General features: G+C 37.4%; 1 protein-coding gene and 1 pseudogene across 7 annotated transcripts in view; one reads left to right on the forward strand and one right to left on the reverse strand.

Annotated features, from left to right (window-relative positions):
* The window catches only part of XIAP (X-linked inhibitor of apoptosis), a 40,754-nt gene that overhangs the window by 12,809 nt on the left and 4,743 nt on the right, over positions 1 to 23,202 (forward strand). For 5 of the 7 annotated variants that reach the window (XM_061177883.1, XM_061177882.1, XM_061177880.1 and 2 more), the window contains 5 exons: positions 10,379 to 11,287; positions 12,393 to 12,492; positions 14,161 to 14,239; positions 16,061 to 16,103; positions 19,691 to 19,891. In XM_061177883.1, the coding sequence (XP_061033866.1) occupies positions 10,411 to 11,287; positions 12,393 to 12,492; positions 14,161 to 14,239; positions 16,061 to 16,103; positions 19,691 to 19,891 (1,300 nt within the window). In that variant the 5' untranslated portion in view covers positions 10,379 to 10,410. The remainder of the gene's footprint in view (positions 1 to 10,378; positions 11,288 to 12,392; positions 12,493 to 14,160; positions 14,240 to 16,060; positions 16,104 to 19,690; positions 19,892 to 23,202) is intronic. The other 2 variants (XM_061177886.1, XM_061177884.1) reach the window with 2 other exon arrangements.
* Positions 1,092 to 2,639, reverse strand: LOC133081892 (partitioning defective 6 homolog beta-like; annotated as a pseudogene).

Here is a 23,202-nt window from a genome sequence, read left to right on the forward strand (position 1 = left end):
TGTAAGTTGGGGACCATATGTACATTTAAAAAGTTCAAAAGCCTACCAACATATATATAGATACACACACCCAAAACAAAAGGAATGCTTTCCAATGAGATTAGGAATGAGGATAAGAATTAAAGGAGAGTGTCTCCTATATTACCAGAGTCAATGAAATTAACTGCATTTTAAAACATAAGTTATACCTATTTGGAATTATTTTATAAATATATAATCTATAGGATGGACAAACATCAATGTGAAAAACTGTCACAGAATTTCATAATTTAGGAACATAGCTTCAGTGCTTCATAATGTGGAAAGAAACTCCTAAGAACAGCCAATTGGTTTGATTTCTTAGAAGTTAGAAAATAATGCATTTCAGAAAATGATTTGTAACAATTAGCAACAAAAGAACAACATTAAGAAATAAACTACGGGGTACACAAGAACTGAGGTCCTCAGAGTACCAAAAGAGAATCAGACTTCACATTAAAATTTAAAGAATGTGGTTAAAGGAAAAACTAACTGGAATCTTTGTAACAGGTTAAATATTTAACCACTTCAAACAGAAATAATTTAGTCCTCTCACATAGTTCTGAAAATGTACTGTAGCATCTAGTTTTCCATATCAAAAGCATATAATTTGATTAGCAGAGCTCCCTTTGTTTTAGACTTAAAATCACCTTTGATCCACCAAAGTTTGTACTAACAATTGCCAAACTACTATTTGAAAAGCATTTAAACAGCTTTATTGAGATATAATTCACATACCATAAAATTAATTTTAAGGTGTACAGTTCAGTGATTTTAGTATATTCAGAGTTGCACAACCACCATTACAATCTAATTTAGAATATTTTCATTACTCCAAAAAGAAACCCAGTCGGTAACCATTTGCAGTTATTCCCCATTCCCCTCCTCTCCCAGCTGTAAGCAACCACTAATCTATTTTCTGTTTCTATTTATTTTAAGAACATTTTAAACTTACAACATTATTGTTCTCATGCCTATTCCAGGTCATTGGCTCGGAGGTTTAAAAGTTCTTAAACTAGCCAAATTTACAAGTCCTGTGACATCCTCACTCAGAAAACATTCAAACGATGGTTTCATGATGTTATGATTGTTCCGTCTTCTAAGAGTTTTTGATCTGGAACATGTGTTTCAAATTCTATTTGTACCATTTGCTAGGGGTGCTAAACTCATTTAATTAGATGGAATAAAACTATTCTGTCCAGACTCAAAACTGAGTTTGTTCTATTTGGGTTAACCATTTCCAGTCTTTTGATAGTAGGAACAGCTTTAGGAATCTAGTGTGGCACACCGCTGTCTTCAGTAATAATGTCATCTTCATCCTTTGGCTCAATGTTTGGTTCAATCTGCTGTGGATAGCCAAGAAAGCTATTATCAGTAGATTGGCTAGAGCTGCCAGAAGTCCTACTGTTCCTAAGGTTATTCTCCTGTTTACTTGCCTTCTATTATGGTGAGGTTGTAGCTGTTTGCAGTCATCCTATTACTTGATCAAAGCTCTTCCCTGAAACTTCTATACCATTAACTTCTAACACTTCATCATTAACAGCCAGTATAGTCCTGTGCTGCGAGCCAGACCTCCTGGAATAAGCCAGGATATAAAGATCCCTGGCGGGGGGGTGGGTGGGGGGAGGAAGGGACTTCCTTGGCCGTCCAGAGGTTAAGACTCTGTGCTTCCAATGCAGGTTCAATCCCTGGTCGGGGAACTATGATCCCACATGCCACACAGCATGGTCAAAAATTAAAAAAACAAAAATAGCACACACACACACACAAAAGATCCCTGGGACCTTCTCTAAGCCATGTAGTGTCTCCCTTAGAATGAAACCATCCCAGCTATAGAGTCCGTAGGGAATGTTCAGTGTTGTGTTTGTAAAGATGAACTAATCCTATGGTGTGTTTCTGGGGGAATGTCAACATCTGTAATAGAAGACACACATCTGAAGTCTTGGTGCATACCAATTACTAGATCTGGCTTTTTTCTGTGGTTGACAGAACATTGGTTAAAACAGTTTCCTTCTTCATTAGCATGTCTGTACCAAAGGCACTGTTTGCTTCTTCCTTTTTTTCTGTGTAAAAATCCTAAGCAGCAGGTTGGTTGTTGAAGCAGTTATGTGATAATTATCATCTTTATTTATAGATAGTAAGTATCCCTGGATGTCTGTATAGCCTAATAAAATGTCAACATTAGGTATCTTATGAACATGTTGCAGTAATCCATAAAACTCCTCAAAATGTCCAAGTTTTGCTCTTTCTATCAAAAACTGATGAAATTCAGTGCCAAACCTGCTCTTCTCTAGGATGCCCTGGCAGCCGCAGTCATGCTGAGTGCAGGGGCTGCAGCCCAGAAGCCTGCAACTCACCAAACGCACCTGCAGAGGTGGCTTGGGTCTCAATGCTGAGCTCCACAGGGTGGCTGGGGCAGCCTGTCTGTGGTGCAAGTGGAGACACAACTCCATCCTATCTCCCTCTGCTTTGGTGACTGCAAAACCCTGGTGGAGGAGGATGAGGGGGCAACTAGCCCATCTACCTCTTTGCTCTCGGCTGCCTTCCCCATGACCAGGCTCCTGACCCAGGCCAGTGGTGCTAACCGGAGAGACTTTAAGTAAAAATATTATTAAAGACATTTTGGAGAAAAAGGTCACCTATAATCCTGTCACCTTAACTAACATATTTTACCCGTATATTGAAAATTACCTCCAGGTTTGTCCATGAGTATATATTTTCACACAGTTGCAGTCAGATGTACATCCTACTTTATATCCTTTTCACATTTAAAATAACCTTTGTTCTATATATTTGACAACTTTAATAATAAAAACCTGAGGGAAATAGAAACTTTTGTATTGTGTGCAAATACCAGGTAAGTGGGTTTTCTGTGTGTTTTTTTCTCCCCTCCAACTCCCCATATTCCCGCATTATTGCTAGAGAAGCAGTCAGTCTCCTCTCCTTGGCACATGCCCATAGCTATCTTTACCCAGCTGACTAGGCTAAATAAATACACACACACACACACACACGTATACTGTGTGTATGTATATGTACAGGTATATGTATGTTTTATTTTTTTCTTTGAAGCTTATTAAGCCTTCATTTTTTTTTAACATTTTTTAAAAATTTATTTTATTTTTGGCTGCATTGGGTCTTCGTTGCTGCGCGCGGGCTTTCTCTAGTTGTGGAGAGGAGGGGCTACTCTTCGTTGCAGTGCATGGGCTTCTCATTGTGGTGGCTTCTCGTTGCGGAGCACAGGCTCTAGGTGCATGGGCTTCAGTAGTTGTGGCTCACAGGCTCTAGAGCGCAGGCTCAGTAGTTGTGGCACATGGGCTTAGTTGCTCCGCGGCATGTGGGATCTTCCCGGACCAGGGCTCGAACCCGTGTCCCCTGCATTGGCAGGCGGATTCTTAACCACTGCGCCACCAGAGAAGCCCCTCCCCAGGAATTTTTAAATCTTTCCCTCTTAGAATAAAAAGTTTTCTGTGCTTTAAAACAGTCATAAATTTTAAAATCAACTTGTTATGCTATAAAAGTAATTTGAGTCCTATTTTAAATAGGTGTCACTTGGCTAACATGCACTGGTAATATGTTAGCAGTCCCAGTTGCTTGACAGATGTAGATGTTAGATGAAATCCAGTTGGTTAAATTATACTCACTTGTCCAAAGAGGAACGTAACTAGAGAAATTAAAAGAAATCCTCAACATTTAGGCAGCGTCTAACCAAAAAGAAATAGAAACAACGTGAGTTAGTTTCCTATAGCTGCTGTAACAAGTTACCTGTAACTGAGTGTTTTGCTTTTTTTTTTTAACATCTTTATTGGAGTATAATTGCTTTACAATGTTGTATTAGTTTCTGCTGTATAACAAAGTGAATCGGTTATATGTATACATATATCCCCATATCCCCTCCCTCTTGCGTCTCCCTCCCACCTTCCCTATCCCACCCCTCTAGGTGGTCACAAAGCACGAGCTGATCTCCCTGTACTATGCAGCTGCTTCCCACTAGCTATCTGTTTTACATTTGGTAGTGTATATATGTCAGTGCTACTCTTTCACTTTGTCCCAGCTTACCCTTCCCCCTCCCCGTGTCCTCAGGTCCAATCTCTACCTCTGGGTCTTTATTCCTGTCCTGCCCCTAGGTTCATCAGAACCATTTTCTTTTAGATTCCATATGTATGTGTTAGCATACGGTATTTGTTTTTCTCCTTCTGACATCACTCTGTATGACAGACTCTAGGTCCATCCACCTCACTACAAATAACTCAATTTCGTTTCTTTTTATGGCTGAGTAATATTCCATTGTATATATGTGCCACATCTTCTTTATCCATTCATCTGTCGATGGACACTTAGGTTGCTTCCATGTCCTGGCTATTGTAAATAGTGCTGCAGTGAACGTTGTGGTCCATGACTCTTTTTGAATTACGGTTTTCTCAGGGTATATGCCCAGTAGTGGGATTGCTGGGTCATATGGCAGTTCTATTTTTAGCTTTTTAAGGAACCTCCATACTGTTCTCCATAGTGGCTGTATCACTTTACATTCCCACCAACAGTGCAAGAGGGTTCTCTTTTCTCCACACCCTTTCCATGATTTATTGTTTGTAGATTTTTTGATGATGGCCATTCTGACCGGCGTGAGGTGGTACCTCGTTGTGGCTTTGATTTGCATTTCTCTAATGATTAGTGATGTTGAGCATCCTTTCATGTGTTTGTTGGCAATCTGTATATCTTTGGAGAAATGTCTATTTAGGTCTTCTGCCCATTTTTGGATTGGGTTGTTTGTTTTTTTGATATTGAGCCGCATGAGCTGTTGTATATTTTGGAGATTAATCCTTTGTCAGTTGCTTCGTTTGCAAATATTTTCTCCCATTCTGAGGGTTGTCTTTTTGTCTTGTTTATGGTTTCCTTTGCTGTGCAAAAGCTTTTAAGTTTCATTAGGTCCCATTTGTTTGTTTATTTTTAAACAAATTTATTTATTTATTTATTTATTTATTTTTGGCTGCGTTGTGTCTTTGTTGCTGCACGTGGGCTTTCTCTAGTTGCGGCGAGCGGGGGCTACTCTTCATTGTGGTGCACAGACTTCTCATTGCAGTGGCTTCTCTTGTGGCAGAGCACAGGCTCTAGGCACGCAGGCTTCAGTAGTTGTGGCACGTGGGCTCCAGTAGTTGTGGCTCGCGGGCTCTAGAGCGCAGGCTCAGTAGTTGTGGTGCACGGGCTTAGTTGCTCTGCGGCATGTGGGATCTTCCCGGACCAGGGCTCGAACCCCCGTCCCCTGCATTGGCAGGCGGATTCTTAATCACTGTGCCACCAGGGAAGCCCCCATTTGTTTATTTTTTGTTTTTATTTCCATTGCTCTAGGAAGTGGGTCAAAAAGGATCTTGCTGTGATTTATGTCATGGAGTGTTCTGCCTATGGTTTCCTCTAAGAGATTTATAGTGTCTGGCCTTACATTTAGGTCTTTAATCCGTTTTGAGTTTATTTTTGTTCATGGTGTTAGGAAGTGTTCTAATTTCATTCTTTTACATGTAGCTGTGCAGTTTTCCCAGCACCACTTATTGAAGACGCTGTCTCTTCGCCATTGTATATTCTTGCCTCCGTTGTCAAAGATAAGGTGGCGAAATGTGCATGGGTTTGTCTCTGGGCTTTGTATCCTGTTCCAGTGATCTATATTTCTGTTTTTGTGCCAGTACCATGCTGTTTTGATTACTGTAGCTTTGTGGTATTGTCTGAAGTCAGGGAGCCTGATTCCTCCAGCTCTGTTTTTCTTTCTCAAGATTGCTTTGGCTATTCGGGGTCTTTTGTGTTTCCATACAAATTGTGAAATTTTTGTTCTAGTTATGTGAAAACTGCCATTGGTAGTTTGATAGGGATTGCATTGAATCTGTAGATTGCTTTGGTTAGTATAGTCATTTTCACAGTGTTGATTCTTCCAATCCAAGAACATGGTATATCCCTCCATCTGTTTGTATCATCTTTAATTTCTTTCATCAGTGTCTTATTTTCTCTTTCAGATTTTTTATTGTTAGTGTATAGGAATGCAAGAGATTTCTCTGCATTTTGTATCCTGCTACTTTACCAAATTCATTGATTACCTCTAGTAGTTTTCTGGTAGCATCTTTAGGATTCTCTATGTATAGTGTCATGTCATCTGCAAACAGTGACAGCTTTACTTCTTCTTTTCTGATTTGGATTCCTTTTATTTCTTTTTCTTCTCTGATTGCTGTGGCTAAAACTTCCAAAACTATGTTGAATAGTAGCGGTGAGAGTGGGCAACCTTGTCTTGTTCTTGATCTTAGAGGAAATGGTTTCAGTTTTTCACCATTGAGAATGATGTTGGCTGTGGGTTTGTCATATATGGTCTTTATTATGTTGAGGTAGGTTCCCTGTATGTCCACTTTCTGGAGTGTTTTTATCATAAATGGGTGTTGAACTTTGTCGAAAGCTTTTTCTGCATCTATTGAGATGATCATACGGTTTTTATTCTTCAGCTTGTTAATATGGTGTATCACATTGATTGATTTTCGTATATTGAAGAATCCTTGCATTCCTGGGATAAACCCCACTTGATCATAGTGTATGATCCTTTTAATGTGCTCTTGGATTCTGTTTGCTAGTATTTTGTTGAGGATTTTTGCATCTATGTTCATGAGTGATATTGGCCCGTAGTTTTCTTTTTTGTGGCATCTTTTTCTGGTTTTGGTATCAGGGTGATGGTGGCCTCATAGAATGAGTTTGGGAGTGTTCCTCCCTCTGCTATAGTTTGGAAGAGTTTGAGAAGGATAAGTGTTAGCTCTTCTCTAAATATTTGATAGAATTCACCTGTGAAGCCATCTGGTCCTGGGCTTTTGTTTGTTGGAAGATTTTTAACCACAGTTTCAATTTCAGTGCTTGTGATTGGTCTCTTCATATTTTCTATTTCTTCCTGGTTCAATCTTGGAAGGTTGTACTTTTCTAAGAATTTGTCCATTTCTTCCAGGTTGTCCATTTTATTGGCATATAGTTGCTTGTAGTAGTCTCTCATGATCCTTTGTATTTCTGCAGTGTCAGTTGTTACTTCTCCTTTTTCATTTCTAATTCTGTTGATTTGAGTCTTCTCCCTTTTTTCTTGATGAGTCTGGCTAATGGTTTATCAATTTTGTTTATCTTCTCAAAGAACCAGCTTTTAGTTTTTATTGATCTTTGCTATTATTTCCTTCATTTCTTTTTCATTTATTTGTGATCTGATCTTTATGATTTCTTTCCTTCTGCTAACTTTGCGGGTTTTTTGTTCTTCTTTCTCTAATTGCTTTAGGTGTAAGGTTAGGTTGTTTATTTGAGATGTTTCTTGTTTCTTGAGGTAGGATTGTATTATTATAAACTTCCCTCTTAGAACTGCTTTTGCTGCATCCCATAGGTTTTGGGTCATCATTATAATTATGTTTTAAACACAACATCTCACCATCTTGAAATCTTCCATACCCCTCATATAAACGTGTACCACCGCTTGCTGATTCTTTTTATGCCAGTGTTGGCTTTCAGAGTGCCATTTTTCCCAACCACTGTTCCCTCAAGAATTCTGACTGTCTGGCCCCTTTATGTCAAAGCTTTCTTGGACATCTTTCTCTCTGTGTGCCTTCTTACTTTTCTTCTTACCCGGTACAAAGCCTGAATGTGCTTTCACAACGAGGCCTTAAGTTACCTCAGCATACTTTATTCCACTCAGACCTTTTCACATCCAAAATCTTCTCCATTATTCATACCTCATTTTCTTCTGTATTCACAATTCCTGTGCCCCTCATATACTTATTTTCTAAATATCATCTTCCCCACCTGCATTTCACTTAAATACTTTTTTTTTTTTAATCATCTCCCATCCCTTTCTTTTGGCGCTTTCCTCCAGTCCCAAGGTTTCTGTCTTTTGTCAATCGGTTTTCTCTCTTTTAACCTTTCTGGTAGTTCTGTTTTCTCACCCTTCTCCAAAAGCTCACACTCTGATAATGTATATGTAGTTTTCAGTTGAGTGCTTCTGAATAAATATCTGCTTTTCAAAACAGTGAAATCTAAACTGTTAGCATGGAAATAACCCCTGGGAAGATGAGGTCTCCACTTGAAAGCTTCAAATAGAGATTCTCCTGCTAGTGTTGAATGATGGAGCTTTACCTAATATTATCTGAAATGGGATGACTACTTGAACCATGCAAAATATTCACTATTACGAAATGAGAATAGATCATTGATTTTACACTTCTATTTTGGTTGACCTGAGAAACAAAACTTAACCACCTCAGAGAAGGTAACTTTCATATGTTTTAGATTATATTCAGCATTTATTCTTCAGCATAATTATAGACTTGGAAATGTTTAATCCTGTCTCCTAGTCCATGCCAAAGTCCCTTCCAGTGATGAGAGGAATTCATAAGCTACAAGACAACCCAATCCATTTTATACTGATATTGATTGTTGTAGCTGTTCATCCTTGTATTGGGTTAAAATCTACTGGCTTTAATTATATTCATTAACTTTAATTCTGCCCTCAAGCTAAACAGAATTTGGATCCCTTTTCTACATGACTGCCTTTTAGATAGTTATTCTATCCTCTACACCCCTCTCCCTACAATTTTCTTTTCCCTTTGAGATAAATACTTGACTCTTCCAACTGTTCTTCATAGGATACCATTTTCATCATCCTGCGTGCTCTCTATGGACGTTATACTTTGTTAATGTCCCTTCTAAAATGTGTTCAGAATTAAAAATAATACTCAGTATGTAGCAGAATTGAATCTGGATGTTGCACACCTGGACGTTAATGCAGACTGAAGTTACGTCAAGTTTTTTAGCTGCCGTGTATTGTTGGCTCATGATAAGTTTGTAATTAACTCAAATCCCAAGACTTTAATCTGGAGGTTTCCCTTCACATGACTTCTTTCCAAACCAAGATTCCATCTTCCTTTAGTTGTACCACAGATTTTTAAAGTCAGAATATAAGACTTTACACATATCCCTATTTTATCTCATTAGCCTATCAGCCAGCCTTGGTTTCTTTGAACCTTGGTTTTTGTCATCTAGCTTATGCTGATTCAACAAAGAGTCTTGAAGCTAGTGTTGGAATGTTTTCAGACATCTGGGAAACAATAATCAAAAATCATGGAGACTGTCTTCCAAAAATTGTTGTATGCAGATATAACTCAGCTCTTGAGGTGTATATGAATTCATACCATTGTAAATTGGGTCCAGGAAAGACTGAAGTCCATTGCCAGCCTGCAAGACAGAAGCCTTTTGTTGAACATTAACTCCAAGAGAGATGATGTTCCAAGACATATTGTGCCAACATAATGCCAAAAGAGCTGCTAATTCTTCCCAAGAAATCAGTTACTATACATATGAAGTAGAGACAGAGTCATTGTGACCATTCTTTCATTTTGCATTTGGCAAGCATGTACTGAACACAGTGTCAGGAACAGTGTGAGGTTCTAGAGAACCAGGTTTGCCTGGGGCAACCCTGATTTGTGCCTCTTGTCCCAATGTAATTATTAGTAGCATCATTTTTCACTTTCAAAAGAGTTCAGGTTTGGAGGATAAATTATCTTGGCCACTCTTCTCATAATCCAACCAGTTCCTTTTAGTATTTTATCTTGGTTAAATATTACACAGCTGTAATTTGGCAGCTCTAATGAGGCTGCAATAGTACTTCTCTTCCATTTGAATAGATTGTTTCTTGACCGTGGGCAGTTGATAGCAAAAGTAACTGCAGTTAAGGTCTACAAGTACTTAGTATTTTTCCTGAGCCACCCTCTAGAGGGCAGTATTATATACATTTGAAATGATCCAATTCTAACAAAAATGGACTCTGTTTGTATGTGAAAATCATAAACATTTGATGCTCTTAAAGAATACATTGGAACCAACATTGTGAATAAAACTTATCTTTTGCTAATCAATAAAGAATATTCTGAACATTCTTTTTTTTAATTGTAAAAACTGAACTTAGATGCCTTGAATATACAATGATCCATTATAACAACTATGCATAGACTTTAAGAATCTGCATATTTTATGCTTCTTTCGTGTTTTTCCTAATTAATGATTTTACATGGTTAATAATTTTAATATATTCTGCATCACATAGTTTTCATATTTATGTAAAATAAGCACTTAAAAATGAATAGTTCTGATCTACCTGCTTAAATATTACTTTCCTCTAAAAGAGAAAACAAAAATGCTAGTTTTTACTTTATAATCTGAATCATGTGGTAATGTAGAATTCTAGTTTTTAGAATTAGAATGTTTCTTAAAGATTGTGTCATCAGTGGGTAATTTGTTAACTCCTAATATCAAAAGTATATTGCTTGTGTTTGACATTTTTGGATTTCCTAATGTAATGTTCTCTTTTTAGAAAAGGTGGACAAGTCCTATTTTCAAGAGAAGATGACTTTTAACAGTTTTGAAGGATCTAAAACTTGTGTACCTGCAGACATCAGTAAGGATGAAGAATTTGTAGAAGAGTTTAATAGATTAAAAACTTTTGCTAATTTTCCAAGTAGCAGTCCTGTTTCAGCATCAACACTAGCACGAGCTGGTTTTCTATACACTGGTGAAGGAGACACCGTGCGGTGCTTTAGTTGTCATGCAGCAGTAGATAGATGGCAGTATGGAGACTCAGCAGTTGGAAGACACAGGAAAGTATCCCCAAATTGCAGATTTATCAATGGCTTTTATTTCGAAAATAATGCTGCACAGCCTACAAATCCTGGTGTCCAAAATGGTCAGTACAAAGCTGAAAACTGTCTGGGAAACAGAAATCATTTTGTTTTAGAAAGGCCATCTGAGACTCATGCAGACTATCTTTTGAGAACTGGACAGGTTGTAGATTTATCAGACACCATATACCCAAGGAACCCTGCCATGTGTAGTGAAGAAGCTAGATTAAAGTCATTTCAGAACTGGCCAGACTATGCCCACTTAACCCCAAGAGAGTTAGCTAGTGCTGGACTCTACTACACGGGTATTGATGATCAAGTACAATGCTTTTGTTGTGGCGGGAAACTGAAAAATTGGGAACCTTGTGATCGTGCATGGTCAGAACACAGGCGACACTTTCCTAATTGCTTCTTTGTATTGGGCCGGAATTTTAATATTCAAAGTGAATCTGATGTCGTGAGTTCTGATAGGAATTTCCCAAATTCAACAAATCCTCCAAGATATCCAGCCATGGCAGATTACGAAGCACGGATCATTACATTTGGGACGTGGATATACTCAGTTAACAAGGAGCAGCTTGCAAGAGCTGGATTTTATGCTTTAGGTAAACTTTATTATAAAATTAGGCTAATAAATAACTTTCCAACTATCCCAGGGCTCCTAAAAAGTAAATAGATGCTATTTGCCCCCTGAACTGGTAAATATTTAGGTGTAGGCTGACATCATTATTTATATTAGTTTATTCTGTGAACCCTTATGTTGAATCTGTAATATAACCACTGAATTTACGTGGAAAAGATTACCATATTATGAGTCATATTTATCTTTATGTAATTGTGTTTTGGAGAAGAATGACATGCAAAAGATGATAGATATCCCTGATAGAAGAATAGGTCTGAGAGTAATACTAACTATAATTTATTGCACACCTACTATATGTGCTCAATACGTATATTACATGCATTTTCCCTATGCCTCACAACAACCCTGTAAGAAGAGTTAACATTAGGGAGTTTACTTTGGCTGATGTTAAAATTGATACCTGCCTTTTGTACATAGACTATATATTTGAAAGATGCCCTGTATATTCGAAAGATGCTTTATTGCTTAAAATGAGCACTTTTCAAATGGATTGCTGTAGACATGTCAGTAGGGAAGGAAGGGCCATTAGTGTGATGGCTTCCAGGAATATTCAGAAAAATTATACCGTTATATATCTGACCCAGTTACTTTAAGATTGAATAGTGCCAAAATACAAAATATAAGTTATTTCAATATTTTATTTACTTAGTATCATATAGCAATCTTAAAAGTTTGTTTAGTGTCATATAGCTATAACCTTAGAGAAACTTATCCTGTAATTTCATTATGCTGAACTTTATTGTTAAAGTTTCACAGTTTGAAAAAGTAAATGTAGCATTGATGGCCCCAAATGACATATGTTAAAGCAATTGAGATTTTTCACATAAAAATTGGAAATTTTATTTTTGTCTTCTGTAAAATACCTCAAATTGAATCAGTGAATTTAGTGTGTATTTCCTCCTCAAATGATCTTATCTGTTACTTAGATGTGAATTCAGATATCTTCTTTTAAGCTATGAGACTTTCATGTAATTTAGAAATGCTTAATTTTATAGTATTTAAAAGGATATTTTGGGGTAAGCTTGTAATTGCACAAATACATGTATTTTTACTTGTGTGTTTCTTAGGTGAAGGTGATAAAGTAAAGTGCTTTCACTGTGGAGGAGGGCTAACTGATTGGAAGCCCAGTGAAGACCCTTGGGAACAACATGCTAGGTGGTATCCAGGGTAAGGTATTTAAATGTTCCTTCAGTGACAGGCAAGTTGGACAGTACATAAGCAGTGGGAAGACTTGAATAACTTTTCACGTCAGCTATTTTTGCCTTCACCAGTTGACATTTGAAATTTGCACCAGGTTTATAAAAATGGGGTCACCTACTTTATATACATTAAAAAAAAACACCTAAGCCTTCTCCAGTGACCAAACCATTCATTACTTATGTATCATATCTATGATGTTCAGATGATTCTATTTCTAAACACCAAATTAGGAATGTATGGGACTTCCCTGGTGGCGCAGTGGTTAAGAATCCGCCTACCAAAGCAGGGGACACAGGTTTGAGCCCTGGTGCAGAAAGATCCCACATGCCACAGAGCAACTAAGCCCATGTGCCACAACTACTGAGCCTGCGCTCTGGAGCCTGCCAGCCACAACTACTGAGCCTGTGAGCCACAACTACAGAAGCCCACGCACCTACAGCCCATGCTCCGCAACAAGAGAAGCCACCGCAATGAGAAGCCCGCGCACCACAACGAAGAGTAGCGCCTGCTCGCCGCAACTAGAGAAAGCCCCCGTGCAGTAACGATGACCCAGTGCAGCCAAATTAATTAATTACTTTTTTTTAAAAAAAGGAATGTATGCTTTTGTTGTTGTTGGAAGTAGGCTCTTTATTTTTTTTATTTAAAAAAATTTTTTTGTCCGCGTTGGGTCTTTGTTGCTGTGCGGCTTTCTCTAGTTGTGGTGAGTGGGGGCTACTCTTCATTGCGGTGCGCGGGCTTCTCATTGTGGTAGTTGCAGCACGCGGGTTCAGTTGTGGCGCACGGGCTTAGTTGCTCTGCAGCATGTGGGATCTTCCTGGACCAGGGGTCGAACCCATGTCCCCTGCATTGGCAGGCGGATTCTTATCCACTGCGGGAAGTAGGCTCTTTAATGATGGGCATGAGAGCCCATGTTGCCAAGGAGATTCCTTAAGAATCCATCACGCCCTCTAACAAATATTACTGAATCTCACTGATTCTAAGGCACACAGTTGGTCACATTTTCAGATCTCTGAAATCAGGACACATCTGGTGGTGGGTCATAATTTAATTGGCAGTGGTAGTATATAATATAATCATGCTGCTTACACTCAGTGGCATCTTAGAAGGATGACATATTCTAAACGTCTCTTTGCCATCTTGCCTCTTTAAAATAAAGTACACAGATGTGTACAGTGTACAGTGATGTGAATTTTTGGCCTACAAAATAGTACAACTTAAAACTTCAGAATGATCATTTGGAAATAAATCTTAACCTTAAACAGCCTTAAAAGGAAAGGCTGAAAGCCTAAAGAATTCCTTTAAAATGTACAATTGGTTAATCTCTAAATAAAACTCATTAAGATTACTTAAAACTTGTTTTTAAATGTCAAGGTGCTAATTTAATAACTTGCGTAAAAGCTGAAAGTTCTCAAGTTGATATTTTTGCTCTACTGACATTAGCATATTAGGATAACAAAGGGAACATTTTTTTAACCTTAAAATGATAGTTTGATAGGGAATTGAGTAACATTTTATTTTGTGGCTCCTTAGAAATATCAAAAAGCATGTTAATGGAATTAACATGATGGAGGTTATATCTTTAATTATACTTTACTAATTTATGAGCTACTAAAGTTTAACCTTTTATTTGTTTAGGTGTAGATATCTGTTAGAAGAGAAAGGACAAGAATACATAAACAATATTCATTTAACCCATTCAATTGAGGAGTCTCTGGTAAGTCACATATTGTAGAATATATAGTTTCAAATATTACATAATTTGTTTTGCAATGATTTCTTGGTATAAAATTCACAGTATAGTATTTTAGATTAATAATGTATGGTGATAGAATGTAAAACAACAAGGGTGAACCCTAATGTAAACTATAGACTTTGGGTGATTATGACGTATCAGTGTAGGTTCACTGATTTTAACAAGTGTGCCACTCTGGGAAGGATGTTGATAATGAGGGAGGGAACACATGTGCTGGGGCAAGGGGTACATGGGAAATCTCTGTATCTTCCCCTCAATTTTACTGTGTACCTAAACAGTCTTTAAAAAGTAGTTGTTAAAAAATATTAACTTTGTTACATCGCTAAACAAAATATAATGGTTCAGAGGAGAGTTATGCAAAATCACCTGAAGAAACAGAATCGCTCCCAGGGCAGAAGGCTTGATAGAGGTGTTAAGACACCAAAAGAAGGTATGTGTGACCAAAAGGAAGTCAGCAAAAATGATACAAATGAACTTATTTAACAAAACAGAAACAGACTCACAGACTTAGAAAACAAACTTATGGTTACCAAAGGGAAAAGGTGGGGAGGGGGCTAAATTAGGAGTTTGGGTTTAACATATACAAACTACTATATTTAAAATAGATAACTGGGACTTCCCTGGTGGCGCACTGGTTAAGAATCCGCCTGCCAATGCAGGGGACACGGGTTCGAGCCCTGGTCCGGGAAGATCCCACATGCCGCGGAGCAACTAAGCCCGTGCACCACAACTACTGAGCCTGTGCTCTAGAGCACGCAAGCCACAACTACTGAGCCCTTGTACCACAACTACTGAGCCCTTGTGCCACAACTACTGAAGCCCGCGCCCCTAGAGCCTGTGCTCCGCAACAAAGAGAAGCCACTGCACTGAGAAGCCCATGCACCCCAATGAAGAGTAGCCCCAGCTCGCCGCCAACTAGAGCAAGCCCGCGCGCAGCAATGAAGACCCAACACAGCCAAAAATAAATAAATTTATTAAAATAAATAAATAAAATAGATAACCAACAAGGACCTACTGTATAGCACAGGGAACTCTGCTCAATATTCTGTAATAAGCTAAATGGGAAAAGAATTTGAAAAAGAATAGATATATGTATATGTATAACTGAATCACCTTGCTGTACACCTGAAACTAACACAACATTGTAAATCAACTATACTCCAATATAAAATAAAAATTTTAAAGTAAAACAGTAATGTATGGTGAGCTTAAAGGGGAGATCTTGAAGAGTGCTTGTTTTTCTTAAGCTAAAGCAAATTTGTGAAAAGGGAATCCGGATGAACTGATTTAAGTATCACTGTAGGCGAAAATGGGCTTGAAGAACTAAAACACTTAAATCCCTCAGCCTTCTGAAATTAGACTTGTATAATGTGTTTTGTACTACTAGTCTTTAACTTTTCACAGACAATATTTAAAATCTCAAAAAGGTATCTATATTGATAGTGTGGCCTGGGGTGGCCAAAGCATCAGTACTTTGTGGAAAGAGCCCTGGACTAGAATGAGACACAAGAGTTGCCATTATGGCCCTGCCATGAACTGTATTGCCTCGATCAAGTTGTTTAATCTCCCTGAGCCTCAGCTTCTTGTCTGTAAAGTGAATGGATTGGGTTAGATGATCTTTTAACTTCTAGCTTCATCAGGCTATATGCCTCTTGTGAATATTCATATGTCGAACTGGAATAAAGCTAATTTATAAACTCATGATTAACATAACTTCTCAAATTGAAGTAATTGTCTTCTACCAAAAGGAATTCTAACTTATAATTCATATTTCTATTTCAGACGAGAACTGCTGAAAAAACACCATCATTAACTAAAAGAATTGGTAAATATTCTTATTAAAATAAATACTTTAATTTCATTGCCAATTTATTATACTTGTTATTTATAAGGTGGAAAGGTAAACTGATTCTTTCAAGGTATATTTCTTTGAGATGAGATTGCTATAGACTTAAGAATTAATGAAGTGCCTATAAATTTAAGTTGGATATTTATATACTGGGAACATTGGTTCAGAGGTTGGACAGTTTTTCCAAGTTTGAGAGGAACAGCTGTAGGCTGTCCATTGTTATTTCTGTTAAAATCACAAAAAGCGTTAAGTGTATTTTTGTCAATGGGGTTTCTTTAGTTAGCCAGGATTGTGAATCCAGTGCTCTACTAATGTGCCATCACAATGATCAGCCCTAACCTTCCTGCTTCCTTATTCCATGCCATCTTTTTGCCTTCCCCAGCTTCTTCACAAAGGAGTATGGTTTGGTTTGTTTACCTCCTATTACCTTTTAGAGAGGTAGAGGATTTTTATCACAAAGATTATTTACTCATCATAGACATCTTTAAAAACTAAAGTGTGCAGAGAAAGATATGTGAAACAAAGAAGATATTGTTATCCCACTTTTCGGATGAAGAAACAGAGAGGTTAAGTGACCTGCCCACGGTTACATTACAAAGCATTAGTGGAACTAGGACTGTAAAGAAGGTCTTCTGAATCCTACATCACACTACAGATCTCATTCTCAACCTAGGCATCATGTTTCAAAAATAGTAAAGTTTAATTTAGAATATATCTGGTGTCTGATGATAGGTGACTCCCTATACTCATAACATCATCTATTTAGTATCTTAAGGATTAGAAGGCAAGGGAATACTATATATATTCATACGTATGCTAGAGAAGGAGAGCCACTTTGATACTATTTGATTAAGGTTTTGTAATGTGCATAAATGGTAGTTTAAGAAATCATTTTTTCCAGCCTGTATTTTTGAAATTATCGAGAAACAGAGATTCTATAACATTTCTTGATAATAATCATCCTTATACTGCATACTATTCCTTTTATCTAGTAAGACTCTTGCTCTGGTTTAGGATTAGTGTTTTTAAATGAAGATATAATTCATTACAGCAAAAATTTCACCCATATAAAGTATACACTTTAGTGGGTTTTGGTATATTCACAGGGTTGTACAACCATAACTACTACTTAATTGCAAAACATTATCATAACCCCAGAAAGAAACCCCATACTCCTTAGCAGTCATTCACCATTGCAGCCCCTCGACCCCCAAGCACAAACAACCACTTATCTACTTCTGTTTCTATGGATTTGCCTATCCTGGACATATCATATAAATGGAATAATAATGTGTGGTTTCAAGGTTCATCCAGTCATATAAGTTCAACCCTTATCATATATGAGTACTTCATTATTTTTTATGGTGGAAAATATTCCTTTATATGGATAATACCACATTTTGTTTATCCATTCATTAGTCAGTGGACATTTGGGGTGTTTCCACTCTTTGGCTATTATGAATGATGCTGATGCTGCTATGAACGTTTGTGTTCAAGTTTTTGTGTGGGCATATGTTTTAATTCTCTTGGGTATATGTTTAGGGATGGAGTTGCTGGGTCATGTGGTAACTCTATGTTTAAACTTTTGATAAACTGCCAGACGGTTTTCCAAAGTGGCTGCACCATTTTATATTCCCACCAGCAGTGTATGAGGGTTTCAGTTAGTTTTTCCACATCCTTGTTAACACTTGTTGTCTGTCTCCTTATTACAGCTCTCCTAGTGGTGTGTGAAGCGTATCTCATTGTGGTTTTGATTTGCATTTCCCTGATAGCTAATGATGTTGGGCATTTTTTTATGTGCTTATGGGCCATTTGTATGTCTTCTTTGGAGAAATGTCTGTTCATCTCCTTTGCCCTTTTTTTAGTTGGGTTACTTTTTTTTTTATTATGGAGTTGTAATAGTTCTTTATATTTTAGTTCTTTATACATTATACATATAAGTCCCTTGTCAAGTATATGATTTGCAAATATTTTCTCCCATTCTGTGGGTTGTCTTTTCACTTTCTTGTTGGTGTCCTTTGAAGCATATTACTTTTTAATTTTGATGAAGTTCAATTTGTCTGTTTTTTGTTGCTTATACTTTTGGTGTCGTATCTAAGAAATCATTGCCTAATCCAAGGTCACCTGTGTTTTCTTCTAAGAGTTTTATGGTTTTAGCTCTTACATTCAGGTCTTTCATCCATTTTGAGTTAATTTTTGTATATGGTATGAGGTAGAGGTCCATCTAACCATCACCCAGATCAAGATATAGAACATTACCACCACCCTGGAAAGCTCCTTCAGGCCCCTTCCCAATCAATATCCACCCTCAAGTTATATTCTGACTTCTGTTACCGTAGATTAGATTTGAACATCTTAAAAATGTAATCATACAGTATGCACTCTTTTGTCTCTGGTTCATCATTATGATGATGTTTTGTTTATCATATCTATGTGATTGATCCATGTTGTCTGTGGCAGTAGTTCATTTTTCTTTCTTGCTGTGTAATATTTGAATATACCAGAATTTACTTATCCATTCACCTGATGATGGGCATTTGAGTTGTTTCCAGTTTGGGCCTGTTATAAATAACAGTGCTGTGAATATTCTTGTGTATGTCTTTGGTGGATATATGTACTCATTTTTAATACCCAAGAGTGGGGAAGTCCCTGGCGGTCCAGTGGTCAGGACTCGGTGCTTTCACTGCCGGGGCCCAGGTTCAATCCCTGGTCGGGGAACTAAGATCCTGCAAGCTGTGCGGCATGGAAAAGAAAAAAAAAAATACCAAAGAGTAGAATTGATGAGTCAGAGGAGAAGTCTCCTCTTTTAGCACATCACTACACAATCTGTATTCCTACTTTGAGTGTCATTAAAGTGACTTTCTATTTGCTTTCTTGCCTTATCTAGTCCACCCCCCACCCCCAGCTGCAGAAACTAAGTCAGAGAGATAGGAAACTGATACATTTAAGGTCAAAGACTGGGTCTTCCTCTATTTCCCATGATTTTTTCAAAATAATTGCTGGTGATTCACTAAAGGCATCCACACTTTTCAGATTTTTGAAGCACTTAACCCTTTTCTTATCTGTTTTACCTTATCTTGTACTGTTCATGTAGTCTTTAAAGCACCTAATCTCAATTCATAATGCTACAAAATACATACTCATTGCATTTTCAACTGTTGTAAGATTCTGAAAGTGATTCTTCAATGCCCCAAGTATTTCTAAATCCTCTTCCCAAAGCAGCTTTGGTTTGGTGGTTTGGTTTTGATTTTTTATAGTTGTTGTTGTTTATTTATTTGGCTGCGTTGGGTCTTAGTTGCGGCACTCGGGATTTTTTTTTTTTTTTTTTTTTTTTTTTTTTTTTTTAGTTGCAGCATGTGGGATCTAGCTCCCTGACCAGGGATCAAACCTGGGCCCCCTGCATTGGGAGCACAGAGTCTTAGCTGCTAGACCACCAGGGGAGTCCCTGGTTTTGATTTTTTGCTTGTTGCTTAAATTTTTCTTTTTAATTATACTTTGCTGTTGTTGTGTTAATGAAAATAATTAAACTCTATGATCTTTTTCCTCACCAATTTTCATTTCAGATGATACCATATTCCAAAATCCTATGGTACAAGAAGCTATACGAATGGGATTCAGTTTCAAGGACATTAAGAAAATAATGGAGGAAAAAATTAAGACATCTGGGAGCAACTATAAATCACTTGAGGTTCTGGTTGCAGATCTAGTGAGTGCTCAGAAAGACAATACACAAGATGAATCAGGTCAGACTTCATTACAGAAAGGTACGCATGCCTGTTTTTAAAAAGCAAAACACACCTAACATCACTTCATTATGGATAGTATCTTACATGACTTTGTGGCCCATTCATTTCCCTCCTCTCATATTCCCCTTAGGATAAATGTTTTTTAAAACTTTTTATTATGAAAAATGTCAAACATACTCAAAAGTGGAGAGAGTAGTATAATGAACCCTCACGTACGCATTGACCATCTTCGATAATTGTCAGCACTTTTCCAATCTTGTTTCACTTCTTCCCCCACCTTTTTTTCTTTGCTGTAGTATTTCAAAGTAAATCCCAGACATCCTATATATCATTTACCTATAAATACTTCAATAAATATGTAACAGATAGGGACTTCTTTTAACGTCACCTTAATACTGTGTGTTAATCTGCTCAGACTGTTATAACAGTACTGTAAACTGGGTGGCTTAAACAACAGACATTTGTTTCTCATAGTTCTGGAGGCTGGGAAGTGCAACACCAAGGTGCAGGCAGATTTGGTTCCTGGTGAAGACTCTCTTCCAGGCTTGCAGATGGCTGCCTTCTCTAAGTCCTCACATGGCCAAGAGAGAGAGCACTCCGCTTTCTATTCCTCTTCTTATAAGGACCTTGATCCCATCATGGAGTCCCATCCTCATTACCTCATCTAAACCAATTACCTCCCAAAGGCCCCACCTCCAAGTACCATCACACAGTGGGTCAGGGGTTCAACGTATGAATTTTGGAGAGACAGACATTTAGCCCATAACATACTATTGTCACACTTAACAAAATTAACAGTAATTCCATATCATCTGAAATTCAGTTGGTTTTAATTTTCCTCATTGTCTTAAAATGTTTTTACAGTTCATTTGTTCTACTCAGGGTCCAAGTAAGATCCAGTGATCCATTCATTTTAAAAGTGTGAGTTTATGCTCTATTTTAGATAAAGAACAACAAAGACTAACTTTTATCATTGTGTGTAGACTGTAAGTTTTGTAGTTGAAACTCTTTGGATTTAGAGTGTTCTGCAACTTTTCATATGATGTAAATATATAAAGGGGTCATATTGCTAAATAGAACTTGAATTAATGGCATCTTAATACTATGAATCATATATAGAAAGTGTATTAAATAATGTAGAAGAGAAGTATATAACCTCCTTTTAGGAAAAAAAAAGATAAAAAATACAAGTTTCTCCTTTAAGGATGACAGCTACTCTAGAGCTTGCCAACAACATTGGAGGTTAAAGAAAAGGTTTCAAACTGAATACATTCTTGGGGTACTTTATTATAATCATTCTCTAAGCTTTTGACCACCTGTATCAAAAGATGAGAATTCTCCAAGGGCTAATGAACCTAAAAGTTCCCTTTTTTTTTTTTTTTTTTTTTTTTTACCTTAAAGACCCTTTTGATCTTTAGGTTATTTCAGATGCTTTTGAAACATTATTCAGATAATTACATAAGTCATAAAACAGTATAACATTAATGATGTTTTAAATTACATTAGTTGATGTAAAAGATTCAGCAGAAAGCATATTTTCCTTAAAGATGCATGTATTTAAAACCTATAATAGCTCCATGTGTCTTGGTGATGGTGAAACAAACCATTTACTTGTGATACAAGTGATTGTGCCATTCTCCCCGTAACTACAACTCAAGCTTAATTAAGTTTGACAATAAGGTGTTAGTTTTTATACCTGAAGGTGTTTACAACAGAAAGATTTAGTGGGTTGCAGTAGGAAGAGAACAAGGGACAGAGTGCATTGGGGCATGTTTGTCCTCTATCCAACAGGAGTTGGTGGGGGGTTCTTATTACTGAGACTACAAGCCAGGGTAGTGTGGGAAGGAGAGCCTAAACAAATGCCAGCTCTCAGGGGCACAGGTTAGAATTCATCAGTTGATCTCTCCTTAGTCTCACAAAATTGAGAGGCAAGTAATTGTTACAGGCTATCTTCTCATGGAGGACTGCTGTCTATTTCTCTTCCCAAAAGCTGATGAGGAAAGACTGGCACTAAGAATCTTTTAATTCTATACAAAATAGAGGGTGGGCCTAGTTGAAGTAAAGCAGATGGAAGTTATTAGAAAAAAGTACAATGTTATTGTTACTCATTGAGAAATCCTAGATTCAATACTAGTTTTTATCCCATTGGCTCTGTGACAGAGAATACCCCCGTCTTCTAAAGATAGTACCAAATTAGTATCTTTTTTTCTTTCTTTTTAAAAACAACATAGTATGATATAAAGCCCTTTACTTCATGTGTGTGCTAAGGCACTTGCTTTAATCCTTATGTGTATATTACAGAACATAATGTAAAAATCAAATAACCCATACACATTTCTTATCAGTCTGTCTTTCCACATGAATCTGCTCTGATAGGAACATTAATAACATCAGTTTATTCTACAAGTGGTTTAAAATAATGTAGTAAAAATATTAGCAAATAACATCAAAGATTATCTAGCTGTTGCCTTTATTGCTATGTGCCAGAACCTCCCGACCTAGAAGGGGGCCTTGTAGGAAGTAGAAGGGGAAAGGTACCTCAGGAAAGGAAAGAACCCAATAGTTACTCTAAAGGCTAGAGGGAAGTAATTGCCAGAGGTAAACTATTAGTCTGGAAAGAATGCCCAGACCATCACCATCTCAAGTAAGTGTCTGTATGCAAGCCTGAAATAAGGTAGGAAAAGTGGAGTTGATGATATCTGTGTTTGGTAGGCATGACATTTCATCCATTGTGGTCTGCAAACATGGAATCGCAAACAATCGGAATGAAAGGAACCTTAAAGATCATATAAAATTTTCATTACTTCAGAGAAAACTGAAGTGCAGATATGCTGTTACTCAAGGTCACTCAGATAGTTGGGAGTAAAATTCAGGTTTCCTGACTTCTGGTCCAGTGTTCCTGTTTTTTCTTGTTTTTTTTTTTTACTTTCTAAAAAATTGTGGGGAATTCCCTGGTGGTCCAGTGGTTAGGACTTGGTGCTTTCACTGCTGAGGGGCCTGGGTTCCAGCCCTGGTCAGGGAACTAAGATCCAGCAAGCCACGCAGCGCAGCCAAAAACAAAGCAATTGTGGTAAATACACATAAAATTTACCTTCTGAACCATTTTTAAGTGTACAGTTCAGTAGTTTTAAGTACATTCACACTGTAGTGCAATCCATCTCCAGAACTCTTTTTATCTACAAAACGGAAACTCTACCTATTAAACAACAACTCCCATTTCCCCCTCCCCTGGCAACCACCATTCTGCTTTCTGTCTCTGTAAATTCGACTACTAGAGGTATCTGATCCAGTGTCCTTTTTTATTCATTGTGGCATTACATCCAAAAGTA

The sequence above is a fragment of the Eubalaena glacialis genome, chromosome X (assembly GCF_028564815.1).
Source record: "Eubalaena glacialis isolate mEubGla1 chromosome X, mEubGla1.1.hap2.+ XY, whole genome shotgun sequence".
NCBI classification, from domain to species: Eukaryota; Metazoa; Chordata; class Mammalia; order Artiodactyla; family Balaenidae; genus Eubalaena; species Eubalaena glacialis.